This window comes from Toxoplasma gondii, chromosome VIII, assembly GCF_000006565.2.
Source record: "Toxoplasma gondii ME49 chromosome VIII, whole genome shotgun sequence".
NCBI lineage: Eukaryota > Apicomplexa > Conoidasida > Eucoccidiorida > Sarcocystidae > Toxoplasma > Toxoplasma gondii.
The window spans coordinates 1,918,163-1,933,055 of record NC_031476.1 but is presented as its reverse complement, the minus strand read 5'-3'; the positions used below and the strand labels follow the sequence as shown (position 1 = coordinate 1,933,055).

Here is a 14,893-nt window from a genome sequence, read left to right as displayed (position 1 = left end):
GAGGGCGTTTTCGGCGCCTCTCGGACTCGGGTGAATTTGAAAAGAAGGTCCGCGCTCTGCGATCCTGCCTCTCAGCGCCGGCAGAGTCGCGGTTCGCACGCGGACGATCCGCGTAGGGTGTCTGTCTTGCGGCTGACGGCGGACAATTCGTCCTGTTTCCGCCGAGAGAATTGGAGGAGAGAAGAGGAGAAAGAAGACGAGGAGAGACAAGAAGCAAAGAAGGGGAGAAAAGAAGACAGAAGGAACGAAAGGGGCGAGGCTTCGTGGAGAGGCGCGACGGGGCCGCCCTCTGCTCTCCGCCACACATGCTGCGACAGAGCGAGGCCTCGCGTCTGTTCTCGACTTCTTCGCTCAGGAGATGTTCATGTCAAAAACAAGTCCAAAAGGAAAGGACGTCGCGCCGCCTTCTCTGCCTGCTGCTTTCAGCGGGTCGCCACCCTCCCCCCACCCGCGCTTGTCTCTTCCAGCGGTCTTCTTCCGCCGAAAAGCGGACCTCTGTCGCCAGCGCTAGTCTACTCTGAAGCTGCACCACAAACTACTATGGACGCGGCAAACCGCTCCCTTAGTGCGTGAGGGAAGAACAGGGAGAAACGCGTTGGGGAAAAGAGAAAAGCCGTTGAGCGGGTATCCCTGCGAGAAAAGACTCCTTTCTCTCTCCAGAAAAACGGAGCGTCTCGCGCGCGTCCAGGGCCTCCCCGGCAGAACTCGGCACCCGCGAGACAAGACAGAAAAGAAGCTGGGAGGCGCGAGGGGACGGTGTGATGTTTAGAAGAAAAGAAAGAGCAGGAGAGTGAGACACTGGAGCGAGAGGAAGGCAAAGAAAGGGAGATAGAGAGAGAACGATAAGAACTAAGAGCGAGGAAGGAACAGTCGAGATGGATGGCGGCTCTGCGGAAGAAGGCCTGCGAATCACCTGCAGAAAACAATCACGGCGCCTCCGCGTTTCTCTGTTTCTCCTCGTCTCGACTCTGCAGAGTTGCGTCTTTCTGCAGACGGTCGAAGCCACAGTCTTTCTCAACTCCTCAGGGAGTCTCAGCACAGACTCGCAGACAGCCTGTGTGCGTTTCTGCCCGGAGCAAAGGTTCTTCAGAGTGGGAAGGCCAACGTGAACTTCTCAATACATACACTCATACGCATTTACATATTATATATACATATATCCTACATTACATATATTATATATACTATATTATGTATATTATAATATATATATATATATATATTATAATATATATATTACATTATATATAATACATTATATATAATACATTATATAATATATATATGTATATATATGTATATATATATATATATATATAGGTAGAGATGTGACTCAGCATGAGGAAAGTCTTCGCTTAGACTCGAGTGCTTCACGTGGCCCTTTGGAGAGAAAAAAAAGCGCAAGGCAGTCCTTGACAATTTCAGTCGCTCTCGGTTTTGCCGACTTGTACGTGGTTTGCGCGCATGCATCCGTGGTCCTGGTGTGCCTACATTTGCGTATGCATGCATGTGTGTGTGTGCTCAGGCATGCGCCAGGGTAAACGAGAGCGTTTGGAACCCGAGACTGCGTGGAGAAGAGCTCATGTCTGTGAGCAGTTCTCCTCTCTTGGCCTTTGCGAATGCAGGAAAGAACGGCTGCGAGAGGTCGTCGCAAGGAGTTTTGAAGCTGAAACGCAGGTCTGCCTTGCGACGGTGAAAAGAACAGCCTCGTTCGGCCTGAGAGGGGACGCCAACACACAGAGCACAGCTGCTGCCTTGAAGCTTTTTTGGGGCTCTGCTTCCTCGCTACTCTTGCAGGCCTGCGCCGCCAAGCCTCGCGAGAACAAAGAGAGAGAGAGCGAGAAACAAAGAGAGAGCGAGAAACGCGTCTCAGACATGCAGCGCTAAATGGAAAAAGCCTGTGCGTGACCGGATCGACTGGCACACAACCCTCCACATCCACATGCTCACAGAGAGGTGATCGAGCAGGTATTTCGCTTCCCTCTACTGTCTACATGCCGATCTAAAGACCGTCGGCCATATATATATATATATAATACATAGATATACATATATATATATATATATATGTATTTGGATATACATATATATATATATGTATTTGCCTTGGTTCATGTTTATGCGTATGTCAGGTTAGAGATGATATACGACGTGTACATATGTACATATATATATATATATATTTATTTATTTATATTTATTTATTTATATTTTGGGATGTATTTCTGTCTGCCTCGAGTTCTGTAGAGCGCCTGTGCAGATTGTCTGTTGGTTAGACAACGAATTAACTGCCTCCACACGGACGCTGGGGACAACAGGCGAGAAGACGAGGGGCGACTGCAGTACCACTGAAGTTGAGTCACTTGTTTTTTCGGCAGAGGGGAGGGAGAACTCGCTGGGGAAGACCTCAAGCGACTTTGTTTTGCAGGACTTTCCCGCGGAAAATCTCCCTCGAGGACTACGGGGAAGCTGCAACGGCGCCTCTCCTGGCAATCACGCGTTTTGACGGGCATTTCCCTCCGTTGGTTTTCTCTCCCGTCGAACTGCAGAGATGTATAGTGATGCTTCATAAAAGCGACAGCTGCGAAAGAGTCGCGCTGTGCATCGAAAGCAGCGTTTTAGGTGCGGTGTCTCGGCGTTTTTTGACGGCTTGGAGAACCACCAACTTTCAGGTTTTTGAGTTCGACTCGCGGTGGACATACAGCCGGAGAAAACTCTGGAGCGTCTTCCGAATCCCGCCGGTGACTTTCGCTTCTTTCGCAGGTTCTTCTCCTCCCGGTCTCTCCTCCAGGTCTCTCCGCCAGGCCGTTCTTTTCACTGACTTCCTCCGTCTGTTTGCCGATTCGCTGGACAGCGAAAAACTTCGTCTGTGCTGGGGGTTGAGAAAAGAACCGCGGCCCGACGACGGCGCGCCGGGCGGGCAGCAAAGCGGCGCCTTTGCGAGCTCCCTTTTCCTCGCGCGCGGTTCGCGGCTTCTCTCGTCCTCGCTCTCGCCGTGGAGTTTTTCTCCGGCAAAAATTCTTCGGAGACTACCCAAGCGAGTGCCTCTCCGCGTCGAGCTGTCGGGTGTACGTCCTCCTCGCCACAGAAACAGGAGGACCGCATCGTCGCGGAAACTCGCCGCGTTTGCGTTTGCCCGGCGCAGAGGAAACAGCCGACGACGTGGTGTGTCAGGGTCTGGAAAAAGCGAGAAAGTCTTGGCTTTCCTGTTTCCCTTTTTGTTTCTTGCTTTGCCCTCCCGATTCGGCCGGCGCTTCGGTGAGAGAGGCGACGCGCCGGCCAGGTAAAAAGAGAGGGCAAGCGAGATATGCTTCGCCCAACTCTTCTCCTGATTCTTTTAATTCCTCACTTTCCTCCTCTCTTCGCCATCGTTGTCTTCTCTTCGTTCCGCGCCTTCGTCGACCCTCAACTCTTCTCTCTCCTTCTCTCGTTCCTTTCTCCCCTTGCTCTCCCCTTCAGCTTCTCTCCCGTTCTTCTTTGCGTCTCCCCTGTGTGTGTTTTCTCCTGCTCCGCTCCCGTCTTTCTCCTTCTCGGCCTTTCACCTCTCACTTTTCTTCCTCAGAGATGAAGCGCAGGCAGCATCAGCCAAAGATGCTTTTCGCCGGAGGTCGACGCCTCCTCTCTCCAGCAGCGCTCTCCCGTCCTCTCTAAGCGCTTCTGCCGACCTCTCCTTCAGTCTCTCGTTTCTCTTTCCTCTCTTCTCTCTCTCCCCCTTTCACTTCCCTCTTCTCTCTCGTTCTCTTCTCTCTCGTTCTCTTCTGTCTCTTTCTCTTTTCTCCCCCGTTTCAGTTTCCTCTTCTCTGCCCCCGACCTTTTCCTCCCTGTGTCTCTCGGGAGTGTGAGCTTCGTCTCCCCTCGCGTCCTCCTCGTTCTTTCTGTCTCGATGAGTAGTTCGTCTCGGGGGAAGATGGAGGACTCTTTGTCGGCGATCAAGTCGGAGTTGGTGTACTTCTTGTCTCGGTTGCAGCATGGCTCGCTGGAGACCTCGCTGAAGGCGCAGGACCCTGTGTTCGAGGGCATGGTTCGCGACTTCCAGCGCTTTGACGAGAGCCTCGAGGCTCTCCAGGGCGGAGTCGCGCGCTTCCTCGACGGCGTCGAGCACCTCTGCACAGGTCTGAGCATCCTGTCCGAGGCCGCGGTCCTCCACCTGACGAAGAAGAGTGACGCATGCATCGTCCGAGACGCATGTCTGTATCGGGAAGCCGTCCACCGCGTGACTCGCGCAGACGCACCACACGCAGCCTACGCGAAGCTGAAGCGCGACCTCCAGTTCAACGTCACTGAGCCGCTGCGCAGACACCGTGAGCACAACGCGAAGCTTCTGCAGGACATCCAGACGCGAAATCGACGCCTCGCGGAGTGGATTCTCGCCCAGAAGAAACTCGAACATCTGCAGAAAGCTGCGGGATCTCGGAAGTTCGAGACAGCCTCTGCAGGCCGCGAGGGAGAACCGGAGGAAGAGAGACCCCTAGGCGGAGGCGGCGGCGCGCGGGTGCGTGAGAAGGACATACTTTTCGCGGAGGCTGCTGTCGAGACAGCGAGGCTCCGCTTCAAGGAGGTCGACGACGTCCTCTTCGAATGGCTTCAGATGCTCGAGGCGTACAAATGTGACATCTTCGACAGCGCGCTGCAAACGCTCAAGTACCTCCAGTACGAATTCTTCGCCAGCAGTGCTCACGTCGTCGCCAGGGTCCTGCCCAGCCGCATGGAGTTCAGACCGATGGTCGAGATGACTCCTCAACTCCTCCTTCCCCAGGTGTGAACGCGTACCGAAGCCGGAGCGTGCGAGACGAGAGAAAAAAAGCGCCCCACAAACGCCGAGACGCCGCCGTCGAGGTTTCGTCCATAAAAGAGTTCCAATCGTATGCGCTTGCGTACTGGCGTTGGCGTATAGAGATACGCGTCTGCTTGTAGACGGACGTGGACGTCTGGATATTTGAATGCGCCCAGATGAGCATCTGCAAGCAGACTCACGCGTGTATGGAGTCATGCACAAAAGTGGATCGCGATGTGCACATACATATACATATATATACACATATCTATATACATATATATACATAAACATACATATACATATACATACATATACATATATATACATACATATACTCATATATATATATATATATGTCTACGTAAATTTGTGGACTTGAAAGTGCGCGCGCGGCCAGATGCACTGCGAAGGCATTTCGAGGTGCTCTCGCAGCTGTCTGCAGGAGAGACGCGTACGTGGATCGGCGCGGAGAGTTGCGCGGGTGCATGCGTGTGTCTCCACGGAGAGGGAGAAGACTGTTTTGAAGCGTGGACATCTGTTTCTGTGTGGAGTCTGGTCGAGTGCATGAAGCATCATCTGCAGCTCTGTCGTTGGTTCGTTTCAGGTGGAACTGGAGTTGGCGGAGCGCGCCGCAGCTGAAGAGGAGAGCGGCTCCGCGCAGGGGAAGTTGACGGGGCTGACGGCGACGGAGCGGCTGGTGGAGAAATGGGGACGGGAGGCTTCTCTCTGCACGCTCGTCGCAGACGCGTCGACGGGGGCGCCGCCAGTGCTCCTTTTGCAGAGGCCGGAGGCGGACGAGGAGGAGAGCGAAGTGACGGTGGACATTCTGTCGCTCGCCGTGTTGACGGCGCAAGGCTTCGAAGAAGGCTTCGCGAAGCGCGCTCTGCAGATGCACGGCAACGATACACAGGCCGCCATGGACTGGCTGCTCAACGGCGGCTCTGCGGAGCTGCAGAGACAGCGGGAGCAGCGCGAGATCGAGCGGCGAGAAGAGAAACGCGAGGAGGCGAGGGCGGGTGCGGAGACGAGAGACGCTCACCCGGGTGAAGAGGAGGGACAGAGTGGAGGCAGCGGAGGCGGTGGAGGCGCGACGCAGGACGGCGCAGGACTGGAGACCGTGCGGCTTCCGACGACACTCAAGTGGGTGGAGAAGCTGAAGGCAGCGAAGCGGAAAGAGCGACAAACATGGCAGCAGAAGCGCCGCGCAGAGCGCGAGAGCGCCGCAGCAGCTGCAGAGTCGCTTGCGGAGAGAGACGCGGAGCAGGGCGAAGAACCTGCGAAAGACAACGTGATTGGAGACCACGGAGGAGACGACTTCTTTGTGCAGAGACCCCAGAAAGGAGAGACTCGCGACCGGAGGGACAACAGAGAGAGGAGAGACAGCAGAGAGAGGAGAGACAGCAGAGAGAGGAGAGAGGGCAGAGACGCCGCGGGGAAGACCGGACGCGCGAACGCAGGCGACACGAGAGGCGAGAGGAGGCGCCACAACAAAGCAGAGAGAGAGAACCGACGCAGCGAGAGTGAGAGTGGGGGCGGCAGTGGGAGAGAAGGAAGCGAACGGCGAGGAGGGAGAGAAGCGCGGAGACAGGGAGAGCGAAGGAGACAGATGAGTTTGTGCAGAGAGGAGGGTGGAACTCAGCATGGCTCTCAACGAAGAGCAGAAACAAGTCCGGAGTTCCCTTGGGAAGACGCGAAGCGCGACGCAGGCAAAGCCGCCTCCGCGAGTGCGGTGGAACGCGACCTCCTCAGCGACAACCCAGGAAGAGACGCCTCGGACTGGGGGGTGTCTCGACACCGAGAACCTGCAGGCGTCAGAGAGACGCGAGGAAAGACTCGATCGAGCTCTTCAGACGGCGAAGCAGATGCTTGCTCGCGCACGACGCGCCGAGACGCCCAAGCAGGGAGAGAGAAGACAGACCGAGAGAGAGAAAAAAGAGACAGAGACTCTCGACGCCACGGTCGTCGCGGAAAGGACGCGAGGAAGCAAAGGGACTTTTCTCAGTCGCTCTCCTCGGAGGAAGAACATGACTCTTTCCGGAGCAGACACCGCAGTCGGGGAGGCACAGAACGCGACAGGCGAGACAAGCACGAGAGAAGAGAACGACGCGGAAGCAGAGAAAGAAGAGGAAGCAGCGAGAGGAGTCGCTGGAGTGCAGAGCAGAGAGGAGAGCGGAGGTGCGACGACTGGATCGGAAGTTTCTTGGATGGCCCGGCAGAGAGAGGCAGCAGGCGCGAGGGCGAGAAGGCGAACGACGGGGGGAGAGACCAGGGGAAGAGACGCGGGAGACGGAGCTCGTCCTCGGAGATGAGCCAAACGTCGGACTCGGACTGGAGTGAGGAGGAGCGCCGCAGAGAGAGAGGCAGGCGAGAGGCGGGGCAGACGAAGAAGGCGACGTCGAGAGAGCGGCGAGAGAGAAGCGAGAGGTCTGAAGGTAGCCGACAGCCGCTCTCGCCGTTCGCCGACCTCGAGGAAGCATTCACATACACCACCCGCGAGACATGTCCCTGGCGCGGAGACGAGCGGAGAGACATACAGGAAGAGAGAACTCACTCGGCTGCGCCAGTTCCGCCGCTGCCGGACCTCCTGGGAGAATTCGACGCGGCGACTCCCGGCGGAGCGAGCTGCAGAGGTGCAGAGCCAGTCCGCGCGCGCGAGAGAGAACGCGAGGCGCAGCGGGAGAAGGGAGGAAGCCGCGGGGAGTTTTCATCCTCCTCTGGCACGGAGAGTTCGGGGAGCGCGGTGGAGGCGCCAGAGCGGCAGGTGTCGAGCAAAGATGGCGAGAGGCAGCGGGAACAGACAGAGGGAGAGAAAGAACCGAGAAACGCCGTGCGCGAGGAGAGACAAGAAGGCACAGACGCAGGCGCCCTCGCGGAATCGAGAACCATCGCGGACAGAATGTGCGCCTTCGACGACCTGCTGTAGAGACACCTGCTGGAGAAGAGAGCGGCACACACAGGGTGGACGTACACCTGGAGAGGAAGACAGCGAGCGCGAGACCCTCCTCAGTGCGGAGGACGCGCCAAAGAGACGGAGACGGACAAGGCAGGTGCAGCGAGGGCGTTTTTTTCGTAGCGAGAGAAGACAAGAAAACACAGAACCGCGGAGAGGCGAAGTGACAAGGGAGGAATCGAGGACAAAGCACACATTTCTTCCTCGGCTTTTTTCCATCTCGCGACTGCATTCTGAACAGCTTTTTGTTCGAGTTCCGAAAGGTGGAACGAAATCTGGAGACGAGGCTGAGACTGCAAAGATCCCCACCAGTTACACATTTTCGCATCTCGACTTGTATTCGGAGCCACATGGTTAAATATATATATTCGCGTATGTATAGATACACGTGTATGTGTATTCGTGTGTATGTACACCTTGGTTCGACGGCGTTGGAAACTCTGGAGAAGCGACTGGAGCCGCGGGAACTCGGAGCCTGCCCATGGTATCGTTTTCGATTCGCAGGAAAAAAGTGTGGAACGGCGTGGTGGCCTGTGAATGCACCATGCCTTTCAGGAAGAAATCTGAGTCTGAAGCACTTTGCTTTTCGGACGCCTGCGTTGCTTGTCGGCCGTCTGGCCGCCTGAGGATTCCGCGAACTGATACGCAGCGGGTCTTGCACTCCGAGTCTCCACAAAACGATCTGGTGTATATACACCGCGTGCACACGCGCTTGTAGACATTTTTGTGCACGCTCATACGCAAATATCTGCATAAACACACGTGTGCATGTAAAGTGAAAATGCGTTCATATATTTCTGTGCATCTTAAATACACGTAGAGATATCTGTTCGTAGATACGTTTACGCTTCCTTCTTCCGTTGCGCCCTGAGGACGTCTGTCTGCGCGCCCTCCAGAGGTCGAGAGAGAGGCGCAAGATTTCCCCCGGAAAAAAGCAGAAAAAGACAGAAGGAGCAGGCCAGAGAGCCTCGTTCAGCCACTACAGAAATCGCTGTCGGCAGAGACTCTAGTAGATTCCTCTGCCTTGTCCCATGTGAATAGGTATCCATTTATCTACACACCCGCATGCGCCTGCATCTCAGTCTTCTTCTTTGTGCGTAGTGTTTGGGAGAAGAGCCGAGTGAAAAGGGAGCGAAGAGGCGGAGTCAGCATGCCTCCTCCGGGGGCAGTTTTCAAAGCTCTCTGGCCCCACCCGTTTGTGGGCGCTGCGTGACTGTCCCTTGGTAACGGCGGCGAGGTCGTTCACCAGAATGGCTGTGTCTCTCGATGCGGCAGCAAACAAAGAAGCAGTCAGATCTGACTGAGAGTAGACACTTTCAAATCCCAGAAGGGCATGTTTTCTCCAGGTGGCACTCTGTGCTTTTTTTTTTGTTCCGCGCACGACACAGAAAATGCGTTGCCTCCGAAACTCGAAACTCGTGCGGTGTCCAGACACACCAGAAGTGGACCAAGCGCTAGGGCGACGGCTGCTTGCTATTCTCAAAGAAATGTAGAGCTGCTTTCCAGAAGCCATAATCCGTGTCGGCGATTCCGTGACATCCATAAATGCGAGGAACAGACTTGTGCGAGGCTGACCTCGAAAAAGGAAAGCGGGATGTGTATGTGAGGTCGGCGAAACGAACGTGGAGAGACATCCAGTGAGGCAGCTATCCCAGCTGCCCAGTGTGAAGACCATGTGAATACCTCTGCATTTCTGGAAAATATGTTTTCCCTGCGAGACGCGAAGACAAAGCGCGAAGTCCGGTGCGAGAGACCAGTCAAGAGCTGCGGAGGCGACGCGGCGGCGCGTGATGGCCGCGACGCCCTTACCTGTTGCCCGCTGTAACTTGGTGAGAGTCGGACAGATTTATCCAGGAGAAAAGCTACTTCAAAACTGTTTGTGGAGGGGCAACTTCAAAGGCAGAAGCGAACCGCTTCGAACTTCTCCGCTCGCGTCTCGTCTTCTCGGGTGTACATGCACTGTGCATGCACACACGACGCCAAAGGAGGGTGGCTCGCTTTGAAGACACTGTTTTTTTGAGACTCCTCCCCGGAGACACACGATCACTTGCTTCCGCACTCAGATGCTCTGAAGGAGTGTACGCTCTTCTTGTTTCTCTTCCTCGACCAAGTCTCTCTCTGTTGCCGGCTGTCTCTGTCGCGCCTCAGTCCGACACACCCGAGGCTCACGCCGGAACCTTCTTCGGCTAGCGTCTCTCTTTTCCTGGCCCTTCTTCGCCTGGAGAGTCTCTTCAACTCGTTCATTCTTCTCGGTTCAGCGGTGCGGAGCGGCCTGCATCGTCGCTGCGTCGTGACTTCGGGGATCCCTCAGTGTTGCCTTCCGGCAGGAGGCACCGCAGGCTCCCAGAGCAGGAAGGCGTGGAGAGACTCGAGAGCACCGCCTCCAGCTGTATTGACGTTCGGATACCATGTGCACTGCTACGAGACTCCTCACGCTGGCTCCTGCTGTCTTCCTGTTGCTTCGCGCTCCCCCTTCCCTCTTTCCTAGGGCGAGGCCTGTCTCCTCTTCCGGCCTTTTCGCTCCGCTGGCGGTCCACGCGTCTCCTTCACCTGCGTTTCTCTTCGGAGCCATGGAACGCGCCAGTCCGTCTCGCTCGCGGTTCTAGGTGCACGGACGGCCAGGCCCTCTTCTCCGTCTGTTTAAGCCAGCTGGTTCGTCTCTCTTTTCTCTGCGCCGGGCATCCTTCCCTCTGGCATCCTTCCCTCTGGCGTCCTAGGGTCGGTTCTCCACGAACCGCAGCCCTATCACCAGCAGTCAATACACCGCTGGTGCCACTTTTTCAGGTGTACGTACACCGTCGATTATTCTGCGCCGGCGTGCTCCTCTACACCCTGTCCGTTCCCGTGCGTCTCTGCGACGATGGAATCTCTCGTTTCTGTGGAGAGGGCGAAGATTCGTCTCCGCCTGACGGTGCTTTCTGCGTTTCTGTTTTGGGCGGCTCTGGGGCTCGCAGCCTGGTGGTACGTCACGTCCATTACGCGTTCGCCGATTCCGGCGCTGTCGTCTTTCCCCACTGCGGAGCGCGTCGCTTCTCAGCTCGCTGAGGGGAGTCAGGGACGCGGAGAAGCTGCGAGACGCAAAGCAGCGACTGCCGCCTACGCGCGCTGGGAGGCGGCGCACACCAAGCGGCGACGGGAAGGAAGGGAGGCGTCCTCAGTTCCACCCTTCTTCGCGCTCCTGCCTCCCCTGGTCACAGGTTTCTCGCTGAAGCTCGTACCGCTCTGCGAAGAGGCGCGTCGAGATGCGGCCAGCTTCTTCGACTGGCTGCAAGCGAAGGCGGCGTCGCTCCGGAACTCGGGGCTCGTGTCGCTGCCCGCGGAGCCGCGCGTCTACGGCTCGCTGTTCCTGGGGCTGCGCCTGGACGAGGGAGGCGAAGGCGAAGCGGCCCAGACCGCAGAGCCGACGCCGGCGTTTGTCACCGATCTCAACCTGCTTCTGGCGTCTGCAGATCCCGCTCCACCTGGCGACCAAGGAGCCACATCGACTTCTCTCCTGCGGGTTGTCCTCGCTGCTCCGCCTCGGGGGGCCTCCTGCGCCTGTGCGCCTGGAGACCTCGAGCTAGACGAAGCCGAGCTGACGTACACGATTGCTTTCTCGACTGGTTCGCGAGAGCTAGTCGAACAGACAGGTGACCATTCCCCAGAGGCCGCAGACTCCTTCTCCGCACACTTCGTGCTCCACTCGGACTCGTCCATTTCAGTGGCGTCCGTCCACTCGTCTGACGGCGCTTCTTCCTCGTTCAGGGACAAGGCCGGGGTCACTTTCCCAGCGCTCGCGCAGCTTCTGCGTCTCTCCTTCTTCTCTCCCCTGGACGAAGCTGCTTTTCGCTTCCCCTTCTCTTCGCAGTACGACCTAACGTTCTGGCTCGGCGGCGACCCTCTGCCCTCCGCCCCGCAGGGTCAAGAGACCCACGAAGAGTCAGAGGGAGCGCACGCGGCGAGTGGCCGCCGCCTCACCTGGCGCTTCAAAAGGGACGTCTACGACAGTTTCCTTGAGTCCTTCTTTTCTCGCCTCTCTTTCGTCTTCAACTTCCTGCACATGCAGTCCCAGGTAGGCACGCGACTCGGCGTCTCCGCAGACATCCCACAAGCTGCAGGCATGCCAGTCGGGGTGCCGGCCGACAGGTGGAGGGATTTCGCCGAGAAAGCCTCTGAGACCGAACACAAGCTGTCTGTCTTTCGCTGACTCCCCTTGTGCGTGACTCGCGCGTCTCTGCAGCAGTTCTCGTTACACTCGAGAGGGAGGGCGTCGGCCGTCTGCAGCTTCTCCTGTTCGTATACCTGCTGGATGTCCTCTGCGACTGAGCGTCGGCGATTTACCTCTCCTTTTCCTCACCTCCTGGAGAGGGACGGCGCTTACGATTAACCGCTGGCGTCCGAACCTCGAGTCTGTCTTCAAATGTGTGTCTTTGTCTCTGAGTGTGTGCATCCTTTGGCGAGACAGTTCTGTGCCGTCGCCCGAGTATCTCCGCGGATTGACGTCTCCAGAAACGAGGGCCGCTTGGCTTCTTCGCTCGCAGTGTCTTTTCAATCCACCTCCCGTTGCACTCCGCATGTGCTCCTGTCTTCCCCGCAGGTGGTGCCTCACAGCAGCATCGCGTCGCTTCTGAAGCGGCCGGAGACGCCTGCCTCGCCCTGGCTCCTGGATCTCGCGTCCCAACACAAACTGCATGCAGTAGCGAGCAACTGGCAGCCTGAGCAGATCATCACGACACCGACGCATGCGCCTGCGCCGGCGATCAACTTTGCGGTGTATCGTTCTCCGGTGCCTCTAGTCCTCAAGGACGGGAAGCCGGGGCGGCGCATCGCTGCCTCGCAGGAGGCTGGGGCCGGCGCGCGCACAGAAACTCTGAACGGGATCGCGATTCCAGGGTGGGGTGGCTTGGTCATTGCCTCGCCAGCCTCCACCGTTTTCTCAGACTCGGCCGTCACGCGTTTCTCCTCGGAAGAAATGCGGCAGATCTGCGGAGTCTGGGTTGCGCAGCTTCGCTCCTTCTTCTCCCTCCCGGAAACACTCGAAGACTACTTCTCTGGGGCGGCGGCGGAGCGGGCGGCAGACCACTGGCGCATGCATATCGTCGCCTCTCCCGCCGAGAGACAGACGCTTCTCGCGCGCGCGCTGAATCTGGAGAAACGGGAAGCGCGTCAAGTGGACGACGTCGTGATGGTCTGGACACACCCGGGCGAGAAACAGGACGACACAGAAGACAAAGTCCTCGTCGTCGCGCAACACACCGACGCCGGCCTGGGGCTCTGGGAAGTTTGGCGCCTCGCCCGCCGGGTGTATGTACAGCTCGTCGAAAGAGCCGTCAGCAACATCCGCAGCCTCCAAACCATCATCGAAGATCAAACGGAGCTCGCCGTCTACCCCCATGTTGGAGAGGCCCTCCAGGTACAGCTGACTGGAAACAGACTTACCATCACGTCGGGAAAAGGCTTCTTTCTCAAGCGGTGGCATCTCCAAACTCACGCATACACCCAAGGATGCATACATATATATAGAGAGAGGTACAGAACTTGGTTGTCTGTATCTCATAGCTGGAGTCATATTCAGTATCCTAGGTACTCCCAGGACGGTGCTACTGATCAGGCTAGCATCTGAGTAGTCGTTTTCTCTCTCTCTCTCTCTCTCTATATATATATATATATTTGTATCGAGGGAGGACCTTCGTACACGAATTTGTGCGGGTTTGTGTGTGTTGCGGTGCGCGCCCTTGTGCCTACGCGTCCAGATGAACGGGCGGAACCGTTGCAGACGCTCATTTTCATTTTCACTTTCTGTTTATCGCCTTCCTCAGAGAGCACTGACTTTCATTGACTGCAGTGCAGAAGCCCTTCAGGGCCAGATTTGCTCGCAGCTCCCTGAAGACGTTCGTGAACAACTTCTGGCACCTGTGGCAGAGAAAAATCGAAGTTCTCAGCCTCAGAAAGATCGCCATGTCCCCCCCGCGCGCTTCCTCGGACTCGCTCTTGCTCTCGCACGCGCAGCGTTCCAGGATTCTCTGGAGGTAAACACGAAATTCGAACGGTTTCGGTTTCGCTGTCTCACAACGATTCCAGCGAAGGTGGACTTCTTCCTGGAGACCCTTCAGAGTCCTCATTCAATCATGTGTTGTTTGGTGGGGATCTGTGCAGGAGAACCTGTTTGCATCAAAACGCATATGCATGTCCGTGTGTGCCCGTGAACAGGAATATATATCTCTTTTCGCATGTATTGCCTGTCCCGGTGACAGAGATATTTCTCTTCGAATTGTACATGTGTGGATCGCCGCCGCCCGTTCTTCAACGTCTGCTTTCTTCTGTGTGGGTTTCACCTCTGCTAATCACGAACAGTTGTGTTTGTCCTTGTGCGCGTAGGTGTTGATCCGTGGTTGGATGTGTGATGGAAGACGGATGTGTATTTTCGTCTGCTTCTTTTTGCGTCCAACTCAGTGCCTAAGTCATGCATCGGCAGGTTTCACTCCTACGCCTGGGTTGGGCGGATAGCACTCGATCTTGTCGTCTTCGCCCCTGCTGCTGGGATTGAATTTTGTGCCCATCAGAAAGGATTGTCTGTCAAGTTTCTTTTCGCAAACAGATTTTCTGGCAAGCCAAGCATGAGTCTCGATGTCGCGCGTGCGTTTTTTGCAGGCCCTCCAGGAAGAGAGCGTAACCGGGCAGTCGCACTTTAGCTTCGAGTTCAAGTGTGCAATTTACCTTCCCGTCGTTCTCCCGTTTTTCCTTCCCCTCTTCGTTGGCTTTATCAAGGTCTTCAAACAGCGCAAGCTGCTGGAGAAGGCAGCAGCAGCTCTGTAGCCAGCGCCGCTTTTCTGCGCTTTCTCAAGTTTCGGTGGCGACAAGAAACGGAGAGAAGATCTGTCTACAGGAATCGGACGTGAACAGAATGCTTGCACACCTGCACAGACACTGGATTTGGGCGGCGACCTACTCTCGTCTTCTCCAGGCCACACTCGTCAGCTTTTGTGACCCTCGTCTTCCTCTGTAGTCTTTTCGTCAACACTTGGTTCATTGGCTTCCACTGCTGGGGTGTCTCTCTACTCCATTCGTCCTAACTTTGACAACGCAACCCAACTGATGCACTTCTGGACTTCACACCGAAACGCTCTCTCACAAGCGCGGGTGCACACCACAAATGCCGGTGGGTGCCGATGTGTCTTCGTAGAAGG

At 56.4% G+C, this 14,893-nt stretch overlaps 1 protein-coding gene across 1 annotated transcript; it reads left to right on the top strand.

Annotated features, from left to right (window-relative positions):
* Positions 1-3,883: 3,883 nt before the first annotated feature.
* On the top strand, positions 3,884-14,522 carry TGME49_232180 (UBA/TS-N domain-containing protein; the record flags this gene model as incomplete). The annotated part of the gene is made up of 6 exons (XM_002368047.2): positions 3,884-4,756; positions 5,382-7,675; positions 10,512-11,778; positions 12,304-13,119; positions 13,526-13,735; positions 14,358-14,522. 6 exons carry the CDS (start codon positions 3,884-3,886, stop codon positions 14,520-14,522), a joined length of 5,625 nt encoding a protein of 1,874 aa, XP_002368088.2.
* Between the last annotated feature and the right edge of the window lie 371 nt (positions 14,523-14,893).